At 43.9% G+C, this 24719-nt stretch overlaps 1 protein-coding gene across 1 annotated transcript in view; it reads left to right on the forward strand.

The window, feature by feature from the left end:
- Window positions 1–24719, forward strand: part of LOC110491048 (histone-lysine N-methyltransferase PRDM16) — a 394111-nt gene that overhangs the window by 81010 nt on the left and 288382 nt on the right. The window contains exon 2 of the mRNA XM_036946771.1: window positions 8748–9121. Coding sequence (XP_036802666.1) covers window positions 8748–9121 — 374 coding nt within the window. The remainder of the gene's footprint in view (window positions 1–8747; window positions 9122–24719) is intronic.

The raw sequence follows: 24719 nt of genomic DNA on the forward strand, positions 1-24719 counted from the left end.
CGGCCGATACGAGGAGCTGGAATGTACCGCACCGGGCTATGCACACGCACTGGGGAAACATTGCGCCCCACCGCATAACACGGTGCCTGCCCGGTCCCTCTCGGTCTCCGGTAAGCACAGGTAGTTGGCGCAGGTCTCCTACCTGGCTTCGCCACAATCCCTGTTTGCCGCCCCCCAAGAAATTTTTGGGCTGCTTCTCCGGCTTCCAGCCTCCTCATACCAGCGCTGCTCTGCTTTCGCTGCCTCCAGCTCTGCTTTGGGACGGCGATATTCCCCTGGCTGAGTCCATGGCCCTGTGCCATCCAGAATCTCTTCCCATGTCCAGGAGTCCTGTGTACTTTGCCGCTGCTGCTGCTGCCTGTTACCACGCTGCTTGGTCCTTGGTTGGTGGGTGTTTCTGTAACGGCAGATCTCTTTGTCCGAAGAGGAGTAAGGATCGGACCAAGATGCAGCGTGGTAAGTGTCCATAATGTTTTTAATACAGACAAATGAACAATCGAAAAAAAACAATAAACGATAACGTGAACTCTACAACAATGGAAACAGTACCGTGTGGTGACAAACACACACACGAAAACAAACACCCACAAACCAACAGTGAAACCCAGGCTACCTAAGTATGATTCTCAATCAGAGACAACTAACGACCGACACCTGCCTCTGATTGAGAACCATACTAGGCCGAAACAAAAACCAAACATAGAAAAACAAACATAGACTGCCCATCCCAACTCACGCCCTGACCATACTAAATAAAGACAAAACAAAGGAAATAAAGGTCAGAACGTGACAGTACCCCCCCCAAAGGTGCGGACTCCGGCCGCAAAACCTGAACCTATAGGGGAGGGTCTGGGTGGGCGTCTGTCCGCGGTGGCGGCTCTGGCGCGGGACGTAGACCCCATTTTACCACAGTTTCTCTCTCTCTCTCTCTCTCTCTCTCTCTCTCTCACTCTCTCTCTCTCACTCTCTCTCTCTCTCACTCACTCACTCTCTCCTCCCTTTGGGTGGATGAAGGGATCGTACTGTATGCTTTCCCATACACCTCCTCCCTCTCTCTCTCTCTCTCCCTCCCCCTGAGTGATGTTTGCAACTACATTTGGACAATGTAAGTTGCTATTGATTATTATTATTAATACTTCTCATGTTTGTGAAAATGTCTTCACCCAGTGCTATTAATCTGTCCTGTTAATAAATGTCTGGCCAAGCCGGGCTGGGAGCCCCTGGGGAGCGTCTCTAACCACAGGGACAATGTACTGGCTGACAGCACAACACCTACACACTAAACATTATAAACACACACACACACACACACACACACACACACACACACACACACACACACACACACACACACACACACACACACACACACACACACACACACACACACAATATCACCCAACCTCAACCCAATTGAGATGGTTTGGGATGAGTTGGACGGCAGAGTGCAGGAAAAGCATCCAAAAAGTGCTCAGCATATGTGGGAACTCCTTCAAGACTGTTGGAAAAGCATTCCAGGAGAAGATGGTTGAGAGAATTCCAAGAGTTAGCAAGGCTGTCATCAAGGCAAAGGGTGACTACTTTGAAGAATCTAAAATATATTGTGATTTGTGTAACAATTTTTTGGTTACTACATGATTCCATATGTGTTATTTCATAGTTTTGATGTCTTCACCATTATTCTACAATGTAGAAAATAGTCAAAAATAAAGAAAAACACTTGAATGAGCAGGTGTGTCCAAACTTTTGACTCGTACTATACATATAATGCAGGGTCAATGCAGATAGTCCGGGTACTGCAGCTGTTTGGTTAACTATATAACAAACTGTATAAGCTGTTCAGGGTCCTGTTGGTTCCAGACTTGGTGCATCGGTAGCAGAGACAATTGTCTATGACTTGGGTGGCTGGAGTCTTTGACAATTGTTGTGGTCGTACTCTGACACCGCCTCGTATAATGGTTCTGGATGGCAGGGAGCTCAACCCCAGTTATGTACTGGGCTGTACGCAAAGCCTTCTGTAGCGCATTGCGGTTAGATGCCAAGCAGTTGCCATACCAGGCGGTGCTCTCAATGGTGCAGCTGTATAACATTGTTGCCTCCTGAGGGGGAAGAGGTGGTCGTGCCCTCTTCATGACTTTGTTGGTGTGTGTGGACCATCATAGATCCTTAGGGATGTGGACACAGCTCTCGACCAGCTCCACTACAGCCCCATCAATGTGAGGGCGTGCTCTGCGCTCCGTTTCCCATTGTCCACGATCAGCTCCAAGTCAATGGGAAACGCGTGTTTTACACAACAGACAACAATAACAAAGAGGCCAGATTAAAGGATCGCATTTATAATGTTTGAATAAATCGGTTACACTTTATTTGGATAGTCCATCTATATATGCTCTACAGACTATCGGTAACATTTCAACTACCTATCTACTAACCCTAACCCTAGCCCTAGCCCTAAACCTAACCTTAACCCTTATCCTAACCCTAAACTTAGCCCTTACCCTTACTCTAAACCTAACCATAACCATAACCCTAGCAAGCAGTTGCTTATCAACAGATAGTTTGTTGATGGTATGACCATCTGTAGAGCATCTACAGATGGATTATCTGGACGATCCAAATAAAGACCAAATCGGATGCATTCATGTTGCCGGGATCTCTGGGTGCACAGTAGTTTCCGGTGGAATAACAAGAGCCAAACAAGCGGCCCATTGTAGGCCCAGCCAGCAGGACCCCCAAGGTGTGAATTAATGATTGACCCCTGACCTAATCAGGATAAATAGTTATCTGTGAAAAGAGCGACAGGGAGAGAAAGAACAACATGGTAGAGGGAGAAAGGAAGGCACTATCTAGCAGAGGTCTTTAAGCAGCCCCCAGGGAGACTGTGCTAACATCTCTCTCTTGTTCCTGCTTACTTTTCTCTCTCTTCTCCTCTCCTTTTTTTGTGGCACATTTTATGGTTGAACATGGCCTCAACTAGAATGTCACAGGGAACAAGAAGGAGGAAGAGGGAGGTTTTTTCTGTGTTGATTAGTTTTAACTTTCCCTTTTTTGTGGCAGCTCTTTAGGAAGAAGGGAACTGAGCTCGGACTATCTTAATTAACTCCTGGCCAGAAGGCTCCTTTAAATCACATTTGTTTTTTTTGCTTGGAGCTCCGCTCCAGCGGTTTCTGTCCAACACTAGTTATGTTTGTTAAAATTAGGGAAGTAACAGTAACAACCCCTTGTTGCACTCGATGAGTCGGGTGCCAGCTTAAGGGGAGAGAAAAAAGTTTTTCACGCTTCGAAAACACTGTGGATTCTTGGAAACTAGGCTGAGGTTATAAAAGTTGAATTGATTTGTGAAAAGTGGAAGCTACTGCTGGCGTACATGTTTCCCTTCGCCTAATTGACTGCCTGGTCATCTATGAAACCTTGATCATTAAAATAGGTAAAAGCCTTCGTTTTACTGCCCAGCTTTTATATGATAAGCTTCCTGGACCTCTCAGGATGTTCTCTTGCCAGTCGCTAAGAGTCCGTGTTTTCATAGTTCACGTTTCCTTACCAGACTTACATATCCAGCAATTATTTTTTCTCAATATTGTACGATCCAAACCCCAAGAGTTTATTGGAGCATTGCTTTTGCTGCCACACTACAGCCTGCCTGCTCCCTCCGTCGTCCAGGCAACCTACAAATTCGTGTAAGTTTGAGATAGTCAAAATCAGTTTGCCTGTTACATTTGAGTGCTGCCCTTGGGGACTAACGTGTGGTATACTGTATATGTGTTTACTGTACTACAGAGATTTTCTTCTTGTTGTTGCAGCATGGTACTTGCACTGCAAAGGTATTTACTACCTGTTTCTGTAGGGGATTTGTCATTTAATTTGCTCACGAAAACTAAAATCTTTAAAACTGTTGCTAAAAAATACACTACACTGACCAAAGCTTTGTGAACACCTGCTCGTCGAACATCTCATTACAACATCGTTGGCATTAATATGGAGTCCCCCCCCCCTCCCCCCATGCTGCTCTAACAGCCTCTTCTCTTCTGGGAAGGCTTTCCACTAGATGTTGGAACATTGCTGCAGGGACTTGCTTCCATTCAGCCACAAGAGCATTAGTGTGGTCGGGCACTGATGGGATTAGGCCTGGCTCGCAGTCGGCGTGAAAATTCATCCCAAAGGTGTCCGATGGGGTTGAGGTCAGTGCTCTTTGCAGGCCAGTCAAGTTCTTCCACACCGATCTGACAAACCATTTCAGTATGGATCTCACTTTGTGCGCGGGGGCATTGTCATGCTGAAACAGGAAAGGGCCTTCCCCAAACTGTTGCCACAAAGTTGGAAGCACAGAATCATCTAGAATGTCAAAATGTCCCTTCACCGGAACTAAGGGGCCTAGCCCGAACCCTGAAAAACAGCCCCAGACCATTATTCCTCCTCCACCAAACTTTACAGTTAGCACTATGCATTGGGGCAGGTAGGGTTCTCCTGGCATACGTCAAACCCAGTTGCATCCGTCAGGACTGCCAGATGGTAGAAGAGTGAGAATGTATTTCCACTCCTCCAGAGTCGAATAGCTGTGAGCTTTACACCACTACAGCCGACGCTTGGCATTGCGCATGGTGATCTTAGGTTTGTGTGCGGCTGCTCGGACATGGAAACCCATTTCATGAAGCTCTCGACTAACAGTTATTGTGCTGACGTTGCTTCCAGAGGCAGTTTAGAACTTGGTAGTGAGTGTTGCAACCGAGAACAGACGATTTGTACGTGCTACGCGCTTCAGAACTTGGCGGTCCCGTTCTGTAAGCTTGTGTGGCCTACCACTTTGTGGCTGAGCCGTTATTGCTCCTAGGCATTTTCAATTCACAATACCGGCACTTACAGTTGCCCGGGGCAGCTCTAGCAAGGCAGAATTTTGACAAATTGACTTGTTGGAAAGGTGGCATCCTACGACTGTAACATGTTGAAAGTCACTGAGCTCTTCAGTAAGGCCATTCTACTGCCAATGTTTGTCTATGGAGATTGCATGGCTGTGTGCTAGATTTTATACACCTGTCAGCAACGGATGTGGCTGAAATAGCCGAATCTACTCATTTGAAGGGGTGTCCACATAATTCTATATATACAGTTGAAATCAGAAGTTTATATACACTTAGGTTGGAGTCTCATTTTTCAACCACTCCACAAATGTATTGTTAACAAATATAGTTTGGATTCTCATTTTTCAACCACTCCACAAATGTATTGTTAACAAATATATTTTTGACAATCGGTTAGGACATCTACTTTGTGCATGACACAAGTCATTTTCCAACAATTGTTCGCAGACAGATTATTTCACTTATAATTCACTGTATCACAATTCCAGTGGGTCAGAAGTTTACATACACTAAGTTGACTGTGCCTTTAAACAGCTTGGAAAATTACAGAAAATTATGTCATGGCTTTAGAAGCTTCATAATTTGAGTCAATTGGAGGTGTACCTGTGGATGTATTTCAAGGCCTACCTTCAAACTCAGTGCCTCTTTGCTTGACATCATTGTAAAATCAAAAGGAATCAGTCAAGACCTCAGAAAAAAATAGTAGACCTCCACAAGTCTGGTTCATCCTTGTGAGAAATGTCCAAACGCCTGAAGGTACCACGTTCATCTGTAAAAACAATAGTACGCAAGTATAAACACCATGGGACCACGCAGCCGTCATACCGCTCAGGAAGGAGACGCGTTCTGTCTCTTAGAGATGAACGTACTTTGGTGTGAAGAGTGAAAATCAATCCCAGAACAACAGCAAAGGACCGTGTGAAGATGCTCGAGAAAAGAAAGTATCTATATCCACAGGAAAACGAGTCCTATATCGACATAACCTGAAAGGCCACTCAGCAAAGAAGAAGCCTCTGCTCCAAAACCACCATAAAAAAGACAGACTACGGTTTGCAACTGCACATGGGGACAAAGATTGTACTTTTTGGAGAAATGTCCTCTGGTCTGATGAAACAAAAATAGAACTGTTTGGCCATAATGACCATTGTTATGTTTGGAGGAAAAAAGAGGGAGGCTTGCAAGCCAAAGAACACCATCCCAACCGTGAAGCACGGGGGTGGCAGCATCATGTTGGGGAGTTGCTTTGGTGCAGGAGGGTCTGGTGCACTTCACAAAATAGATGGCATCATGAGGACAGAATATTATGGGACTATATTGAAGCAACATCTCAAGACATCAAGCTAAAGCTTGGTTACAAATGAGTCTTCCAAATGGACAATGACTCCAAGTATACTTCCAAAGTTGTGGCAAAGTTGTGGCAAAATGGCTTAAGGACAGGAGTGGCCATCACAAAGCCCTGACCTAAATCCTATAGAACATTTGTCAGCAGAACTGAAAAAGTGTGTACGAGCAAAGAGGCCTACAAACCTGACTCAGTTACACCAGCTCTGTCAGGAGGAATGGGCCAAAATTCACCCAACTTATTGTGGGAAGTTTGTGGATGGCTTCTGGAAAAATGTGAACAAAGTTAAACAATTTAAAGGCAATGCTACCAAATACTAATTGAGTTTTTTTTTCACCTTTATTTAACCAGGTAAGCTAGTTGAGAACAAGTTCTCATTTACAACTGCGACCTTGCCAAGATAAAGCTAAGCAGTGTGACAAAAACAACAACAGAGCGACATGGAATAAACAAGCGTAGAGTCAATAACACAATATAAATAAAAGTAAGTCTATATACAGTGTGTGGAAATGGCATGAGGAGTTATAGCAATAAATAGACCATAGTAGAAAAGTAATTACAATTTAGCAGATTAATACTGGAGTGATAGATGAGCAGATGATGATGAGCAGATGATTGTGTGTAAGTAGTAATATTGGTGTGCAAAAGAACAGCAAAGTAAATAAAAACAATATTGGGATGAGGTAGGTAGATTGGGTGGGCAATTTACAGATCGACTATGTACAGCTGCAGCGATCAGTTAGCTGCTCAGACAGCTGATGTTTAAAGTTAGTGAGGGAAATATAAGTCTCCAGCTTCAGCGATTTTTGCAATTCGTTCCCGTCACTGGCAGCAGAGAACTGGAAGGAAATGCGGCCAAAAGCAGGTGTTGGCTTTGGGGATGACCAGTGAGATGTACCCGCTGGAGCGTGTGCTATTATCGTGACCAGTGAGCTGAGATAATGCAGAGCTTTACCTAGCATAGACTTGTAGATGACCTGGAGCCAGTGGGTCTGGCGACGAATATGTGGTGAGTGCCAGCCGACTAGAGCATATAGGTCGCAGTGGTGGGTGGTATAATGCTCTTTGGTAACAAAACGGATGGCACTGTGATAAACTGCATCCAGCTTGCTGAGTAGAGTATTGGAAGCTATTTTGTAGATGACATCGCCGAAGTCGAGGATCGGTAGGATAGTCAGTTTTACTAGGGTAAGTTTGGCGGCGTGAGTGAAGGAGGCTTTGTTGTGAAATAGAGAGCCAATTCTAGATTTCATTTTGGATTGGAGATGTTTGATATGAGTCTGGAAGGAGAGTTTACAGTCTAGCCAGACACCTAGGTATTTGTAGTTATCCACGTATTCTAGGTCAGAACCGTCCAGAGTAGTGATGCTATTCGGACGGGCGGGTGCGGGCAGCGAACAGTTGAAAAGCATGCATTGGGTTATGCTAGCGTTTAAGAGCAGTTGGAAGGCACGGAAGCAGTGTTGTATGGCATTGAAGCTCGTTTGGAGGTTAGTTAACACAGTGTCCAAAGAAGGGCCAGATGTATACAGAATGGTGTCGTCTGCATAGAGGTGGATCAGGGAATCACCCGGAGCAAGAGAGACATCATTGAGAAATACAGAGAAAAGAGTCCCGAGAATTGAACTCTGGGAATGTGTATGTAAACTTCTGACCCACTGGGAATGTGATGAAAGAAATAAAAGCTGAAATAAGTAATTCTCTCTACTATTTTTCTGACATTTCACATTCTTAGAATAAAGTGGTGATCCTAACTGATCTAAAACAGGGAATTTTTACTAGTTTAAATGTATTTGGCTAGGTTGTATATAAACTTCCGACTTCAACTGTATAATGTACATCTGACTTTCTCCAAGTGATCTGGTCATGACTGTGCCAGAGGGAGGTTAGGAGTTGATGCAGATGGTGTGTCTAGCTAGACTCGCGCCTCTCTAATTCTTTGTCTTTGTCGTTATCGCTGGACGGTGGAAACCCGACCAGCACAATTACGCTGTCAGCCACAGAACAGTGACAAGCATAGATGACTAATCTAAACGGGCGAGTGACTGTCAATGTCTGGGTCATTTCTCCCCCATTATCTGTAAGATGACCCGGCAGGAGATGGTTGTGACTGAGTGGAACACCATGTCCCATCAGGGCTTCCTCTGACGGTGGGGTGTTTTGACTGGGAACACTGTGTGGCAGGCTGCCCTACCTGGGTCTGAAGGCTTCTTAGGTTTTCCATCTTTCGCTTGTTTGGGTTGTGTAGGGTAGGGTTAAGTTCCATTGGTGATCATGTCTACAGTGTAAAAGTCCTGTCTATACAATATATATTTTGGTGATACTGGTATAAACTCCCAAAATGGAGTGAGTGCAGAGAATAGGCCAAGATACTGCAGTAATATCTAGTAGTCAAGCATCTCTTTCTCACTCTGAAGGCATATACACTTTGATTCTCTCGCTCTCCTCTCCCTCCTTGATTCTCAATTGACGTGTGTGGTTAAATCAATGGTGGAATATTTAAGATATTGTACATAAACTAACTCTCTCACTTTCTCTTCCTCTCTCAGATGACATTGAGCCAGTTGACAGCATGCACGAGACAGAGACCCACCTCCTGGCGGGAGGGGTTGATAGTGGGGAGGAGGAGACCGAGGACAGCATCATGTCTCCCATCTCCGTAGGTCCCCTGTCCCCGCACCCCAACAACCACCATCCCAGCCACCATCATCACCACGAGATCCCCTTCACGCCCAAGGAAGGCTCGCCCTACGAGGTGCCCGTCTACATTCCCGGCCCCTGCGACCTGGAGCTGCGCGAGTCCTCGGTTCCCGGAGCGGGCCTGGGGATATGGGTCAAAACCCGGATCGGGATGGGAGAACACTTTGGACCTCACAGCGCACTGCAGAGTGCCACGGTCAAAGACAGCTCCTTCGGATGGGAGGTAGGTCCTTTTTCTGTAGGCATTCTGTAGACGTCTTTACTATGTGATTTAGCTCTCACACCCAGTTTGTACCCAGCAAACCAAAATTGGTTCTGTGAAAATTCCAAGAGCTTTCATTAGGTTGTTGCCAATGTTCTCATAACACAAAACTGGACAGTTGTGCTGATGATAATATAATGTTTGTATAAAACATTCGAATGACGTTACAAGAACGTTCCCAGAACCCATTTAGTATGTTTTATTAGGTTGTGGGAACAGTCGGGTGGTAACATTGTGGTGACAGCACAAAAGATATGTTCCCAAAACACAAAAATTGTCCAGATGATTATCTGTTAGGGAAAAAAACATTTGTTCCCAGAGTTTCCTTGCATCTTACTGTTGAGGAATTTAGATGTACAACCATTCAAGTGGAATCACATTACATTAAACAAACATCATTTCTCAACACCATATTTTACTCTGGCTTCCAAGTTGTGGCATTTCTCTTTGCAAAAAGAGAGGATGACTAAATCTAGAAAGACTTTTATTTTCCCTAGAAACTTGATTTCAGAAATCAGAAAGAAGGTTAAATGATTGCGTGCTAAATTGCGGTGAGGTGTACATAATGTGCATATGTACTAAGACATATAGTTTGGATAATAATTTATGTATTTCAGTACAAAGGGAAATCTACTAGAATCATTAGTATCCTGGTGGCGCAGCAGACTAAGTAGCCTACAGGGCTTGAAGATGGCAGATTGCAGGTTCAAATATACTTGATTACCATTCTTTAAAATAGTTATGCTTGGACAATATCCTAATATAATATAATTAAGTAAGAAGATTGAAATGCTTTTTTTTTTAAAGTTTGGCAACTTCATACAATAATGTTACATTACAGAACATTGCAGCAATGTTTTCAGAACTATTTGCATTATGTTGGAAGTAATGTTTTCAGAACTATTTTCATTATGTTGGAAGTAATGTTTTTAGAACTATTTGCATTATCTTGGAAGTAATGTTTTCAGAACTATTTGCATTATCTTGGAAGTAATGTTTTCAGAACAATTTGCATTATCTTGGAAGTAATGTTTTCTGAACTATTTGCATTACCTTGGAAGTAATGCTTTCAGAACTATTTGCATTATCTTGGAAGTAATGTTTTTAGAACCAATCTGGATCATCATGTCATATCCTTACAGAATAACTTAACAACCGACTCACAGGGATGTTTCTTGTTTGTTGTTATAGGTGTGTGTAGTAATATGGGCATCAACATTAGCAGAATGTTCCAGGGATGTTTCTTGTTTGTTGTTATAGGTGTTAGTAGTAATATGGGCATCAACATTATCAGAATGTTCCAGGGATGTTTCTTGTTTGTTGTTATAGGTGTTAGTAGTAATATCAGCATCAACATTAGCAGAATGTTCCAGGGATGTTTCTTGTTTGTTGTTATAGGTGTTAGAAGTAATATGGGCATCAACATTAGCCAAATGTTCCCATAATATTTCCTCAGAATCACTTCTATTGTTCCCACATTTTGTTGCTGCTGCATGTTCTAAGAACATTGTGTTAGTACATTACCTGGAAACGTAAGAAGAGCGTTGGGAGAACGTTCTAAGAACATTGTGTTAGTACATTACCTGGAAACGTAAGAAGAACGTTGGGGGAACGTTCTAAGAACATTGTGATACTAGATTACCTGGAAACGTAAGAAGAGCGTTGGGGGAACGTTCTAAGAACATTATGTTACTACATTACCTGGAAATGTAAGAAGAGCGTTGGGGGAACGTTCTAAGAACATTGTGTTAGTACATTATCTGGAAACGTAAGAAGAGGGTTGGGGAACGTTCTAAGAACATTGTATTACTACATTACCTGGAAACGTAAGAAGAGTGTTGGGGGAACATTATGTTAGTACATTAGCTGGAAACGTAAGAAGAGCGTTGGGGGAACGTTCTAAGAACATTGTGTTACTACATTACCTGGAAACGTAAGAAGAGCATTGGGGGAACGTTCTAATAACATTGTGTTAGTACATTACCTGGAAACGTAAGAAGAGCGTTGGGAGAACGTTCTAAGAACATTGTGTTAGTACATTACCTGGAAACGTAAGAAGAACGTTGGGGGAACGTTCTAAGAACATTGTGATACTAGATTACCTGGAAACGTAAGAAGAGCGTTGGGGGAACGTTCTAAGAACATTGTGTTACTACATTACCTGGAAATGTAAGAAGAGCGTTGGGGGAACGTTCTAAGAACATTGTGTTAGTACATTATCTGGAAACGTAAGAAGAGGGTTGGGGTAACGTTCTAAGAACATTGTTTTACTACATTACCTGGAAACGTAAGAAGAGTGTTGGGGGAACATTATGTTAGTACATTAGCTGGAAACGTAAGAAGAGGGTTGGGGTAACGTTCTAAGAACATTGTTTTACTACATTACCTGGAAACGTAAGAAGAGTGTTGGGGGAACATTATGTTAGTACATTAGCTGGAAACGTAAGAAGAGCGTTGGGGGAACGTTCTAAGAAAATTGTGTTACTACCTTACCTGGAAATGTAAGAAGAGCGTTGGGGGAACGTTCTAAGAACATTGTGTTACTACATTACCTGGAAACGTAAGAAGAGTGTTGGGGGAACATTATGTTACTACATTAGCTGGAAACGTAAGAAGAGCGTTGGGGGAACGTTCTAAGAACATTGTGTTACTACATTACCTGGAAATGTAAGAAGAGCGTTGGGGGAACGTTCTAAGAACATTGTGTTACTACATTACCTGGAAACGTAAGAAGAGCGTTGGGGGAACGTTCTAATAACATTGTGTTAGTACATTATCTGGAAACGTAAGAAGAGCGTTGGGGGAACGTTCTAAGAACATTGTGTTACTACATTACCTGGAAACGTAAGAAGAGCGTTGGGGGAACATTGTGTTAGTACATTATCTGGAAACGTAAGAAGAGCGTTGGGGGAACGTTCTAAGAACATTGTGTTACTACATTACCTGGAAACGTAAGAAGAGCGTTGGGGGAACGTTCTTAGAACATTGTGTTACTACATTACCTGGAAACGTAAGAAGAGCGTTGGGGGAACGTTCTAATAACATTGTGTTAGTACATTATCTGGAAACGTAAGAAGAGCGTTGGGGGAACGTTCTAAGAACATTGTGTTACTACATTACCTGGAAACGTAAGAAGAGCGTTGGGGGAACATTGTGTTAGTACATTACCTGGAAACGTAAGAAGAGCATTGGGGGAACGTTCTAATAACATTGTGTTAGTACATTATCTGGAAACGTAAGAAGAGCGTTGGGGGAACGTTCTAAGAACATTGTGTTACTACATTACCTGGAAACGTAAGAAGAGCGTTGGGGGAACGTTCTTAGAACATTGTGTTACTACATTACCTGGAAACTTAAGAAGAGCGTTGGGGGAACGTTCTAAGAACATTGTGTTACTACATTACCTGGAAACGTAAGAAGAGCGTTGGGGGAACGTTCTAAGAGCATTGTGTTAGTACATTATCTGGAAACGTAAGAATAGCGTTGGGGGAACGTTCTAAGAACATTGTGTTACTACATTACCTGGAAACGTAAGAGCGTTGGGGGAACATTATGTTACTACATTAGCTGGAAACGTAAGAAGAGCGTTAGGGGAACGTTCTAAGAACATTGTGTTACTACTTTACCTGGAAACGTAAGAAGAGCGTTGGGGGAACGTTCTAAGAACATTGTGTTACTACTTTACCTTGAAACGTAAGAAGAGCGTTGGGGGAACGTTCTAAGAACATTGTGTTACTACATTAGCTGGAAACGTAAGAAGAGCGTTGGGGGAACGTTCTAAGAACATTGTGTTACTTCATTACCTGGAAATGTAAGAAGAGCGTTGGGGGAACTTTCTAAGAACATTGTGTTACTACATTACCTGGAAACGTAAGAAGAGCGTTGGGGGAACGTTCTAATAACATTGTGTTAGTACATTATCTGGAAACGTAAGAAGAGCGTTGGGGGAACGTTCTAAGAACATTGTGTTACTACATTACCTGGAAACGTAAGAAGAGCGTTGGGGGAACATTGTGTTAGTACATTACCTGGAAACGTAAGAAGAGCGTTGGGGGAACGTTCTAATAACATTGTGTTAGTACATTATCTGGAAACGTAAGAAGAGCGTTGGGGGAACGTTCTAAGAACATTGTGTTACTACATTACCTGGAAACGTAAGAAGAGTGTTGGGGGAACATTATGTTACTACATTAGCTGGAAACGTAAGAAGAGCGCTGGGGGAACGTTCTAAGAACATTGTGTTACTTCATTACCTGGAAATGTAAGAAGAGCGTTGGGGGAACGTTCTAAGAACATTGTGTTACTACATTACCTGGAAACGTAAGAAGAGCGTTGGGGGAACGTTCTAATAACATTGTGTTAGTACATTATCTGGAAACGTAAGAAGAGCGTTGGTGGAACGTTCTAAGAACATTGTGTTACTACATTACCTGGAAACGTAAGAAGAGCGTTGGGGGAACGTTCTAATAACATTGTGTTAGTACATTATCTGGAAACGTAAGAAGAGCGTTGGGGGAACGTTCTAAGAACATTGTGTTACTACATTACCTGGAAACGTAAGAAGAGCGTTGGGGGAACGTTCTTAGAACATTGTGTTACTACATTACCTGGAAACGTAAGAAGAGCGTTGGGGGAACGTTCTAAGAACATTGTGTTACTACATTACCTGAAAACGTAAGAAGAGCTTTGGGGGAACGTTCTAAGAACATTGTGTTAGTACATTATCTGGAAACGTAAGAATAGCGCTGGGGGAACGTTCTAAGAACATTGTGTTACTACATTACCTGGAAACGTAAGAGCGTTGGGGGAACATTATGTTACTACATTAGCTGGAAACGTAAGAAGAGCGTTGGGGGAACGTTCTAATAACATTGAGTTAGTACATTATCTGGAAACGTAAGAAGAGCGTTGGGGGAACGTTCTAAGAACATTGTGTTACTACATTACCTGGAAACGTAAGAAGAGCGTTGGGGGAACGTTCTAAGAACATTGTGTTACTACATTACCTGAAAACGTAAGAAGAGCGTTGGGGGAACGTTCTAAGAACATTGTGTTAGTACATTATCTGGAAACGTAAGAATAGCGTTGGGGGAACGTTCTAAGAACATTGTGTTACTACATTACCTGGAAACGTAAGAGCGTTGGGGGAACATTATGTTACTACATTAGCTGGAAACGTAAGAAGAGCGTTGGGGGAACGTTCTAAGAACATTGTGTTACTACTTTACCTGGAAATGTAAGAAGAGCGTTGGGGGAACGTTCTAAGAACATTGTGTTAGTACATTACCTGGAAACGTAAGAAGAGCGTTGGGGGAACGTTCTAATAACATTGTGTTAGTACATTATCTGGAAACGTAAGAAGAGCGTTGGGGGAACGTTCTAAGAACATTGTGTTACTACATTACCTGGAAACGTAAGAAGAGCGTTGGGGGAACGTTCTTAGAACATTGTGTTACTACATTACCTGGAAACGTAAGAAGAGCGTTGGGGGAACGTTCTAAGAACATTGTGTTACTACATTACCTGAAAATGTAAGAAGAGCGTTGGGGGAACGTTCTAAGAACATTGTGTTAGTACATTATCTGGAAACGTAAGAATAGCGTTGGGGGAACGTTCTAAGAACATTGTGTTACTACATTACCTGGAAACGTAAGAGCGTTGGGGGAACATTATGTTACTACATTAGCTGGAAACGTAAGAAGAGCGTTGGGGGAACGTTCTTAGAACATTGTGTTACTACATTACCTGGAAACGTAAGAAGAGCGTTGGGGGAACGTTCTAAGAACATTGTGTTACTACATTACCTGAAAACGTAAGAAGAGCGTTGGGGGAACGTTCTAAGAACATTGTGTTAGTACATTATCTGGAAACGTAAGAATAGCGTTGGGGGAACGTTCTAAGAACATTGTGTTACTACATTACCTGGAAACGTAAGAGCGTTGGGGGAACATTATGTTACTACATTAGCTGGAAACGTAAGAAGAGCGTTGGGGGAACGTTCTAAGAACATTGTGTTACTACTTTACCTGGAAATGTAAGAAGAGCGTTGGGGGAACGTTCTAAGAACATTGTGTTAGTACATTACCTGGAAACGTAAGAAGAGCGTTGGGGGAACGTTCTAAGAACATTGTGTTAGTACATTACCTGGAAACGTAAGAAGAGCGCTGGGGGAACGTTCTAAGAACATTGTGTTACTACATTACCTGGAAACGTGAGAAGAGCGTTGGGGGAACGTTCTAAGAACATTGTGTTACTACATTACCTGGAAACGTAAGAAGAGCGTTGGGGGAACGTTCTGAGAACATTGTGTTACTACATTTCCTGGAAACGTAAGAAGAGCGTTGGGGGAACGTTCTAAGAACATTGTTACTACATTACCTGGAAACGTAAGTAGAGCGTTGGGGGAACGTTCTAAGAACATTGTGTTATTACTTTATCTGGTGGTTGTTACAGATGTTGTGGAAAACGTTTTAGTGAACTTTAGCTGAACATGAATATTCGGAGACAGTCTGAAATGAAAAAAATTGCAAATGAAGAGTCCTTTTCTGAGGTGCAACCTTGAGAAAGCCAAGTGAAAGGCAGTAGGAATGATTCATTGTTTGCTCTTTAGCCAAACGCAACCACCTAGCTGCCAAATGAAGATGCTCTTTCCGTTTCATACTACCATTGGATGTCATCTTTGAACCGGCCCACCACCCTCTCTTTAAATTCAATCAGTCGCCAATGTTGGAAAATCTAACTGATTACTGGAGGTATGGGCTTTTCGGGGCCGCCTCCCCCCGTCGGCCGGAGCTCACCCATTTGGTCATGCCACGATATGGCAATCAAAGAGGCGCACAGCCAGGGTCGTTGCAGCTAGTTTGTATTGAACTATACATTTTCATTTCAACATGACATTAGAGGATATTGAAGTTGGGCTCTCTCTCTGTCTCTCTGTCTCTCTCCACTGCACGGCTAATCAGACTGCACTGCCTCTCATTTCAGCAATCTGACATTTTGGTAATTCACATAAATTGTATAGTCTGATATTATAGCGTTACCTTCAAATGTAATTACACATCACGTCACTAAAAGGTTGGGTTTAGTTTGGAGGGTGTACTGTACAGTATGTAGGCTGGCTGAGCCAACCACAGTATGCAGTTGCTGGATATAACAGATGTGTGCGCTCCCTGCAGTGTTTGAGTTTGAGTTTATTTTCCTATTTACAGGGACAGTTGACATGCTTCAACGTTTCAGTAAACGTGTCGGTGAGGGTCACGTGCTCAATCCCGTGAATTGTGTGTGTGAGGCTGATTATCCCCAGTGTCCTGCCCATGCAATTCATTTCTCTCTCTCCTCCTCTTTCTCTTCCTCTAGTCCAATACACGAGAAGAAGCATTTGCCGATTAGAGAAGCGAGGCACACGCTACATGGCACAATGCCACGGAAAGCGTTTTCCTCTGAAAGGTTCATATTATGACTAGACCTACATAGGGCTATTCTCTCTCTCTCTCTCTCTCTCTCTCTCTCTCCGTCTCTCTCAAAGCAGTCATCAGCCTCGCTGCTCCTGCCTAACCCTGTGCAACACTCATGTTACCCAAAATGACTGCTTCGCTCAGCACATTGATCTGGAGGGGTCGGCTTATGGCCTGCTGCTCACTGGCAAAAGTACTGCCTGAAGAGGTTCTGATAGCTCCATGACTAAGTCAGACTCCAGTCAGAGATCATTGTCTGTATACGTGTCTTTCATATACTATAATAGCAGAAAGCCAATAACTAAGCTAGTTGTGAGATCTAGTTATAAATATATATTTCATTGCCTGTCAATTATTTTGGCTTCTCTCTCTCTCAGCGGGGCTCAGAGCAAAAGGCTCTTATCATAGATAGTCATAACAGCCCGGCCATCGAAAGCCATCATGAGACTCCCCCAGGAACCCTCCCCACACTGGTCTTAGACAAATATACAGGCCTAGAGAGAGAGAGGGATGGAGGGAACAAAGGGAGAAAGAGTGAGAGAAGGAAGACTGAGGGAGGCAGGGAGGGAACAGAGGGAGAAAGAGTGAGAGAAGGGAGACTGAGGGAGGGAGGGAACAGAAGGAGAGTGATGGAAGAGTGACAGGGGAGATGGGGCCCTAAGAAAGCAGGGGAGGTTAGTGCTGTTAATGGGCCTTAGTGGAGGAGGCCCCCTGTCTATATGTCTGTCTGTCTGTCCCCTCTAGCCCCAACTAAATGGGGGACATGTTTGTATAAATGTGATCCCTCAGTGGAGGGTTTTAATGCTAGTAGTCGTCATTGTGGGAATATTGAATGGGAGTTGAATGGATCGTGTATATACTGTAAAGTGTAGTGTGGATATGGATCCACCTATAGAATGGGTGTTGGTTGGAGTAATGGCACAGATTGGCGTGTAATAATATCGGTGTGGGTAGTAATGGGAGTTAAGATGAAGAATGGTGTGTCTGTGTGTGTGTGTGTGTGTGTGTGTGTGTGTGTGTGTGTGTGTGTGTGTGTGTGTGTGTGTGTGTGTGTGTGTGTGTGTGTGTGTGTCTCTCTTGAAGTCTGTGTGTGATCAGTCCAACGCCACCATCCATTCCTGGATAATTAGAATGATCCAGAAGAGAGAAGAAAAGGAAGTCCAGTCTTGTCTGTCCCAGGGCGTTGGGCGATGGCGAGGTGTTAACTCAGACGCATTTCCCCGAGACGGACAGCTCAATCTAGGAGATGCTTAGCTTGGGGCAACGTCCATTCAGCCTGTCTCTTCTGCTCCCCCCACTGGAACAGCAGAGCCACCCTCAGTCCTCCATTTAAAAGCTCTTCTTCATCACAACATAATGTCTCCTGTCTCCGCACAAGGGCCGGTTTCAATCAAGCCGTCTATGTTATATCATAGTTTTGATGTCTTCACTACTATTCTACAATGTGGAAAATAGTAAAAATAAAGAAAAACCCTTGAATAAGTAGGTGTTCTAAAACTTTTGAGCGGTAGTGTATATTAATGGTATCTAATCACCCTTCTAACCCAGTGACAGGGAGAGTCACCCCCGTGATTCATGCCCTTTGTCTCTCTTCCAAAACCTTTGACTTCTGTCATCTCGCCTGTTTGTCCTGCGTCTCAAGTGTTTGCTATCTCAAAGAAAGCTCTTGCCCAGTCAATAAATGATTCAGGGGTCGCTAAGTAATCTCTCTCTGTGAAGAGGGAAAGAAAAGACACGGAGCATTGCCGTGTCAGTCACATTGTCGGACACATTGTCAGCCTTAACTCTGCACAATTAAGAGAGAGCCTTCATAGGGTGAAATTACCTACTTGTGATTAAATTGGATGGTTGATGGCATCTCAGAAGTTTACCATCTCATCTCGTTTGCCACTATCTGTGTTTGAAATGGCACTGTGGTAATGTGACACCATTCAGGGACATTTTTTAAATTTTTGAGCCAAGTCTTCAATGTGATTGCACTGTTATTAAACATATTGAGTCTTTCAATTGAAAATGTAGAGTTATCTCACTGACACACACACACTCACTCACTCACTCACTCACTCACACACAGACACTCACTCACAAATATTCCATTACCCGGGCGCATATTTCAGCAATACCTCCTCCCAGCTTCAAAGGGTAACTAGGCCTCAAAGACCTTGGGATGACTTGTTGTAGTTTTTCAATATTGGCATCATTTATCCGTCAGTTTAGCCTGTCGTTCTCTCTCTCTCTCTCTCTCTCTCTCTCTCTGCATGCTGGGAGTGATTGGTGCATGCTGGGAATTGTTTGAGTGAAGGAGCGCGTGTGTTGTGGAGAGTTAGATATTCACAACTTTCTTTCGGTTTGCTATTTCTTGGTGGCATTTTTTCTTCTGTGCATGATTAAGGTTATTATTTTTACTTTTTTTTGTTGTGGTAGAATTAAGTTTTTTGTTTTTCATATCGAAATTACCCTGATTTTGGCGGGGATGGCAGCCCGAATGGGGATGCCGTCCCTGTCACTTCGGCACGGCTTTAGGTGTGTTACTGAAGCTACTGTCACGGTGGAGGAGTTTCTGGTCGCCGTAGGAGAGAAGGTAGGATACGAGAATGTTGCTTATGCATCCCGGATGAATAAAGCTGTAGTGGTATTTCTTAAAGAAGAGTGTCTGGTTGATCGGATGGTTGAGCATGGTGTAATTCTTAAAGGAATGTTTATTCAAGTTACGCCGCTTTTTTCTCCGTCAACAAGGGTAACGATTTCAAATGTACCACCGTTTATTCCAAATGAGCTGTTGGAGCGCGAGTTATTGCGCTTTGGGAAGTTCGCCAGTTCAATTAAGGTTGTTCCGTTGGGTTGCAAACACCCGGGGTTGAAACAGGTAATGTCATTTCGGCGACAGGTGTTTATGTTTTTGGATTCACCGGAGCAGACTTTAGAGTTATCGTTTAAAGTCAAGTATGACAATAGATTGTATATGGCTTATGCTAGTACGGGTAGTCAACAGTGTTTTGAGTGTGGGGATGTTGGTCATAAGCGACATGCTTAGGGAGAAGGCCGAGGGAGGGGCGCAGGTGGTCATCGTAACGCCTGGGCCCACTGATGTAGGGAGAGGTGGGCCGACAGCGGCAGAGCAGCCACAAGCACCTGGTGCTGAGGAACAAGTTATCCGTGTTGAGGGCACGGGGTTGCAACTTGTATTAGACTGTGGTATCTACAACAGAGATTGTCAAGGGTCGGGTTTTATTGGTCAAGGTGGATGTTATGGGGTTTCTGTTTGTTTTTTTGAATGTTTATGCTCCGAATGAGGGTACAGAGCGTATTGCTATATTTGATCAAATAAAGGAAACCTTAAGACAGTGTGATCAAGAGGGGTGTATGGTTTTAGGGGGTGACTGGAACTGTACAGTGGATTTTACTGTTGATCGCACCGCTGAAGAACCTCACCTGCGGTCAGCCACTTGCCTGTCTGGCCTATTAACTGAGTTTGAGCTTTCTGATGTGTGGAGAGTAAGGACTGCAAAAGTTAGGCAGTACACATGGCTAAAAATTAATGAAGGTCGTGTCAGTGCAGCAAGGTTAGACAGGTTGTATGTATCTGATCACTACTGTAGTAGGGTTGGAAGGTGTGCCATTACTCCTGTGGGTTTCTCTGATCATCATATTGTTACTGTTGATATTCACTTGTCCTGTCCACGACGGTCATCGCCTTACTGGTATTTTAATGTTAAATTGTTACATGATGTCATGTTTTGTGACAGGTTTTTGTTGTTTTGGGAAAAATGGAGGGGTATAAAAGGGAATTTTGAGTCCTTGAGACAATGGTGGGAGGTTGGGAAGGCCCAAATACAAGTTTTTTTGTCAACAGTATACTGCTCTGTCTCAAATTGAGGTTAAAGAGACTTTCAAGGCCCTTGAACAGGACATCAAATCTATTGAATTGAAGCTGCTCACTCAGAACGACCCTGAACTAGTCATGAACTTACAGGACAAGAGACATGAACTGAGGTCGTTTCTGCATGAAAGAGTGAAGGGTGCCTTGATTAGGTCTCGTTTTGCTTCCCTCAAGGATATGGATGCTCCTAGCGCTTTTTTTTTCAACCTAGGACAGTCGAAATTTCAACGCAAACAGATGGTCTGCCTTCGTCTCCCTGATGGGAAGGTGACCACAAATGATATTGAAATGCATCAACATGCCGTGGATTTTTACTCATCCCTTTATAAGGCTTGGATTGTGACTCTTTATGTACTGAACAGTTGTTACACGGTCTTCCTCAATTGGGACCTGAGCAGAGAGTCGCATTGGACGCTGATATTACACTGCAAGAGCTGTCCACAGCAGTTATGCAGCTCTCAACAGGCCGAGCCCCTGGCATCGATGGTTTACCATCTGAGTTTTATAAGCACTTTTGGGGGTCTATTGGGGAGGATTTTTATGAAGTGCTGTGTGAATCTTTTCATGAGGGTTCTCTTCCTGTATCCTGTCAACGTGCGGTGCTTTCACTGTTGCCAAAAAAGGGGGATTTGGCTCTCATAAAAAATTGGAGACCTGTTGCCTTGCTGTGCGCAGAATACAAAATTGTTTCTAAATGTCTCTCAAACAGGTTGAAAGAGTATCTGGGATTGTTGATCCACAAGGACCAGTCCTACTGTGTACCTGATCGCTCTATTGTTGACAACTTGTTTCTGATAAGAGATGTTTTAGACATTTGTAAACTGTCTGATGTAAATGTGGGTTTACTTTCGTTGGATCAGGAGAAGGCTTTTGATCGTGTGGACCACCAGTACTTGTTTAAAATAATGAAAGCCTTTGGGTTTGGGGATGTTTTTCTGTCTTGGGTGAATTTACTGTATGCTGGAGCCTCGTGTATGGTGAAGGTTGGTGGTGGTTTGAGTTGCCCCATCCCTGTCGAAAGGGGCATCAGGCAGGGATGCCCAATTTCAGGGCAGTTATATAGTCTGGCGATTGAACCAATGCTTTGTTTTTTAAGAGCGAAGCTTACTGGTTTCTCTGTGCCAGGTGTAATGAAGGGTCCCAATGCAGATGACGTGATCATTTTTATTACAGGGGGTGAGGATGTTAAGGTTCTCTCAAACACTTTAAAGGTGTATGAGGGGGCCTCCTCAGCTAGAGTCAATTGGGGAAAGAGTGAAGCGCTGTGGGCAGGTCAGCTTCAGATGGGGTCCACTCCACGATTACCAGGGGGGCTTCAGTGGGGCAGAGATGGAATGAAGACTTTGGGAGTTTTTCTAGGCTCCGATGTCTTTCAGAAAAATAACTGGGAGGGTGTAGTGGAGAAAGTGTGTGCCAGACTGTCAAGGTGGAAATGGGTGTTGCCCCAGCTGTCCTATAGGGGACGGGTCCTGGTAGCTAATGATCTTGCTGCTTCTACCCTGTGGCACAGACTAATGATTTTACAGCCACCAAAGGGCCTGATACAAGAGCTTCAGAGGACCCTTGTCAAGTTCTTCTGGTCTGGACAACACTGGATCAAAGCTGCAGCCCTGTATCTGCCACTGCACTAGGGTGGGCAAGGCCTGGTGGACATTTCCTCTAGGATCACGGCTTTCCGGCTCCAAGCAGCCCAGAGATTGTTGTACAGAGACTGTTCTAGCTGGGTCGAAACAGCCTACATATTGATGAGGAGAGCGGGCTGTTTGGGCTTAGACAAACATATTTTCCTCTTAAAGCTGGAGGGGGGTGATTTGACTGGCCTGACTCCATTTTATGAGTCTGTTATGCAGGCTTGGAGAGTCTTTGTCAAGTCCCTTAAGACCGGCACGCCACCAGGGATGTGGCTTTTTGAAGAGCCTCTTTTTCATAACACTGCCATCCAGTCCCGTGTTCTGGGTTCAGCTAGCCTACGTTCATGCCTATTAGGCGTGGGGTGTACCAAGCTGGGTCATCTAATGCGGAGCAGGAGCAGATTGGAGGAGCTGAGAGAAAGAGCGGGGATCCGATCATCTCGCCTACTGAGGAAGGTCGTCGATGAGGTCTGCGACTCCTTGCCAGTGCTTCATCTGCAGTATGTGACTGACATTTCCAATTCTGATCGGTGGAAGGAGGGTCTGGATTATGTGTTCCCTGCACTGATTGTTAGTGCTGCGATGGGGGCATTTGAGGAGGACGTGGGGATGCTGCTTTCCTTCGATACCCCGGAGGTGGGGGAGTTCAAGGAGGTGGGAAAGAAGGCTATGTACAGAACATGTGTGAAGGTGTCCCATGCCTCTTCCCTGGAAGGGGTAAAATCGACGAGGTGGGCGGATGTGCTTGGTCCAGGTGCTTCTCCAAAAGGCTGTTGGCGATCATTATATAAACTGCCTATTGATAAGAGGACAGCTGACCTCCAATGGAGGATAATACATGGAGCTATAGCCACCAACATGCATCTGGTACACCTGGACCCTACTGTTGGGGAGGGGTGTCCATTCTGTGCTGAGGATGAATCTCTGGCACATCTGTTTTTACTGTGTCCCAGGTTGGTTGGGATGATTGAACTGATCACTGATTGGTTCTCAACGTTGGGAGAGGTTTACTTTCTTCCCAACTGTATATATTTGGGCCAAAGTACAGGTTCAGTCAAAAGGGTGTGGTTGTGTTTCTTAATTTTGTGTTAGGGGCAGCAAAATTAGCGATATGGAAGACCCGAAAGAACAGCATTCGGGGACAGGGGTCTGTGGATGTGGTGGGAATGCTGGAGGGAATGTTGGCAGCGAGACTAAGGGTTGAGTTTGCCTATTATAAACTTGTCAACAATATTGATCTGTTTTTGAGTATATGGGTTATTCAGAGGCTGTTGTGTTTTGTTATTGTGGAGGAGGAATTGGAGTTGTGTTTTTAATTGATGTGTAACTGTGGTTTTGTATGAGTATTTATTGTGTGGTGGGCCCCCAGACCCAATAAAGAGTATATAAAACTCAAACTCTCTCTCTCTCTCTCTGTCTCTCTCTCTTTCTCTCTCTCTCAACGTGCAATTGGCTTAGCAATATGCCAAGGCGTTAGATGGGCGCTCTTGGGCAGCCGATGGGATGGACCTACGTAACAGATACCCAGCGCTCCATGGAAGTTCCTCATATTTCTCTTACCTGTCCTGACCCTACCTCTCACCTCCCGCAATGTTTGCTCGCCTTTTGTGTCGGAGGGATTGCTGAGCCCTGTATACCCAGCATGTGTCAAGAGCTCTAGCAGCACTCAATGTGCTCAAGGCACAGTTTGCAACCTTACAGGTTTGCTAAAGAACTTGTTCTATTTTGAGGACTTGTGATTTTGCGTATTGATGCAATGACGATGTACGCGTGAGGATTGTCAACACGTTTGAGGTGACTTGCAGTGTATAACTTAGAAAACAGTCAAGTGAAAGTCACACACTCCACACTCTTCTAACCAGTGAACTTTATTGAAACCAACGTTTCGGCGATGACATCATCATCATCTTCATCCGGTTGTGACAATGTCTGTGAGGGGAGTGGGTTCTGAGTGAGCCCAGATTGTGGTTTGTCTGCAAAATGGATCACATTTAAACCAAGTTGTATGCTCAAAACAGTTTGAACCCGGGACTATAGTTCCTATAATGCTTAGCATGTTGTACTGTGGTTATGGGTGTCAAGGTGAGGGAAGTCCCCTTAATAACACATTGGTGGAGCTTATCTGTTAAGACCATGGGTGTCTAAAGCAGGGGGTGGCAAAGAACTCAATATACTTTAAAGTAACTCAAGCGAAATCAAAACGGTGTAGAAATTAAAATGGACCTTTTATTCATACAGTTTCTTGACTGTCCAGCTCTCTATTGGTCACTATACAGTCAGGTATAAATGGCTATTCCAAAACCTATCGATAGAGGACACATTTGTTGCCAATTTTGATGCAGTACGGCCCTCCGGACCTCTTTGGAGACCGAATGCGGGCCCCGGGGAAAATTATTTGGACAATCCTGATCTAAAGACTATCAGTGACATTTCCAACCATTTCAAACACATTGTCCGTAATTGAGATTGAATTGTCTCAAGAGTGCCTGACCCGCCCATCTGGCACTCCAGGCAGAGCAAATGATAAAAGTACCATTTCTAAATACTATGTGAACCCTGGTCTGGTAGACTGAAGAAGAAGAAGCCACATGAGT

Source organism: Oncorhynchus mykiss, chromosome 16, assembly GCF_013265735.2.
Source record: "Oncorhynchus mykiss isolate Arlee chromosome 16, USDA_OmykA_1.1, whole genome shotgun sequence".
Classification (NCBI taxonomy): domain Eukaryota; kingdom Metazoa; phylum Chordata; class Actinopteri; order Salmoniformes; family Salmonidae; genus Oncorhynchus; species Oncorhynchus mykiss.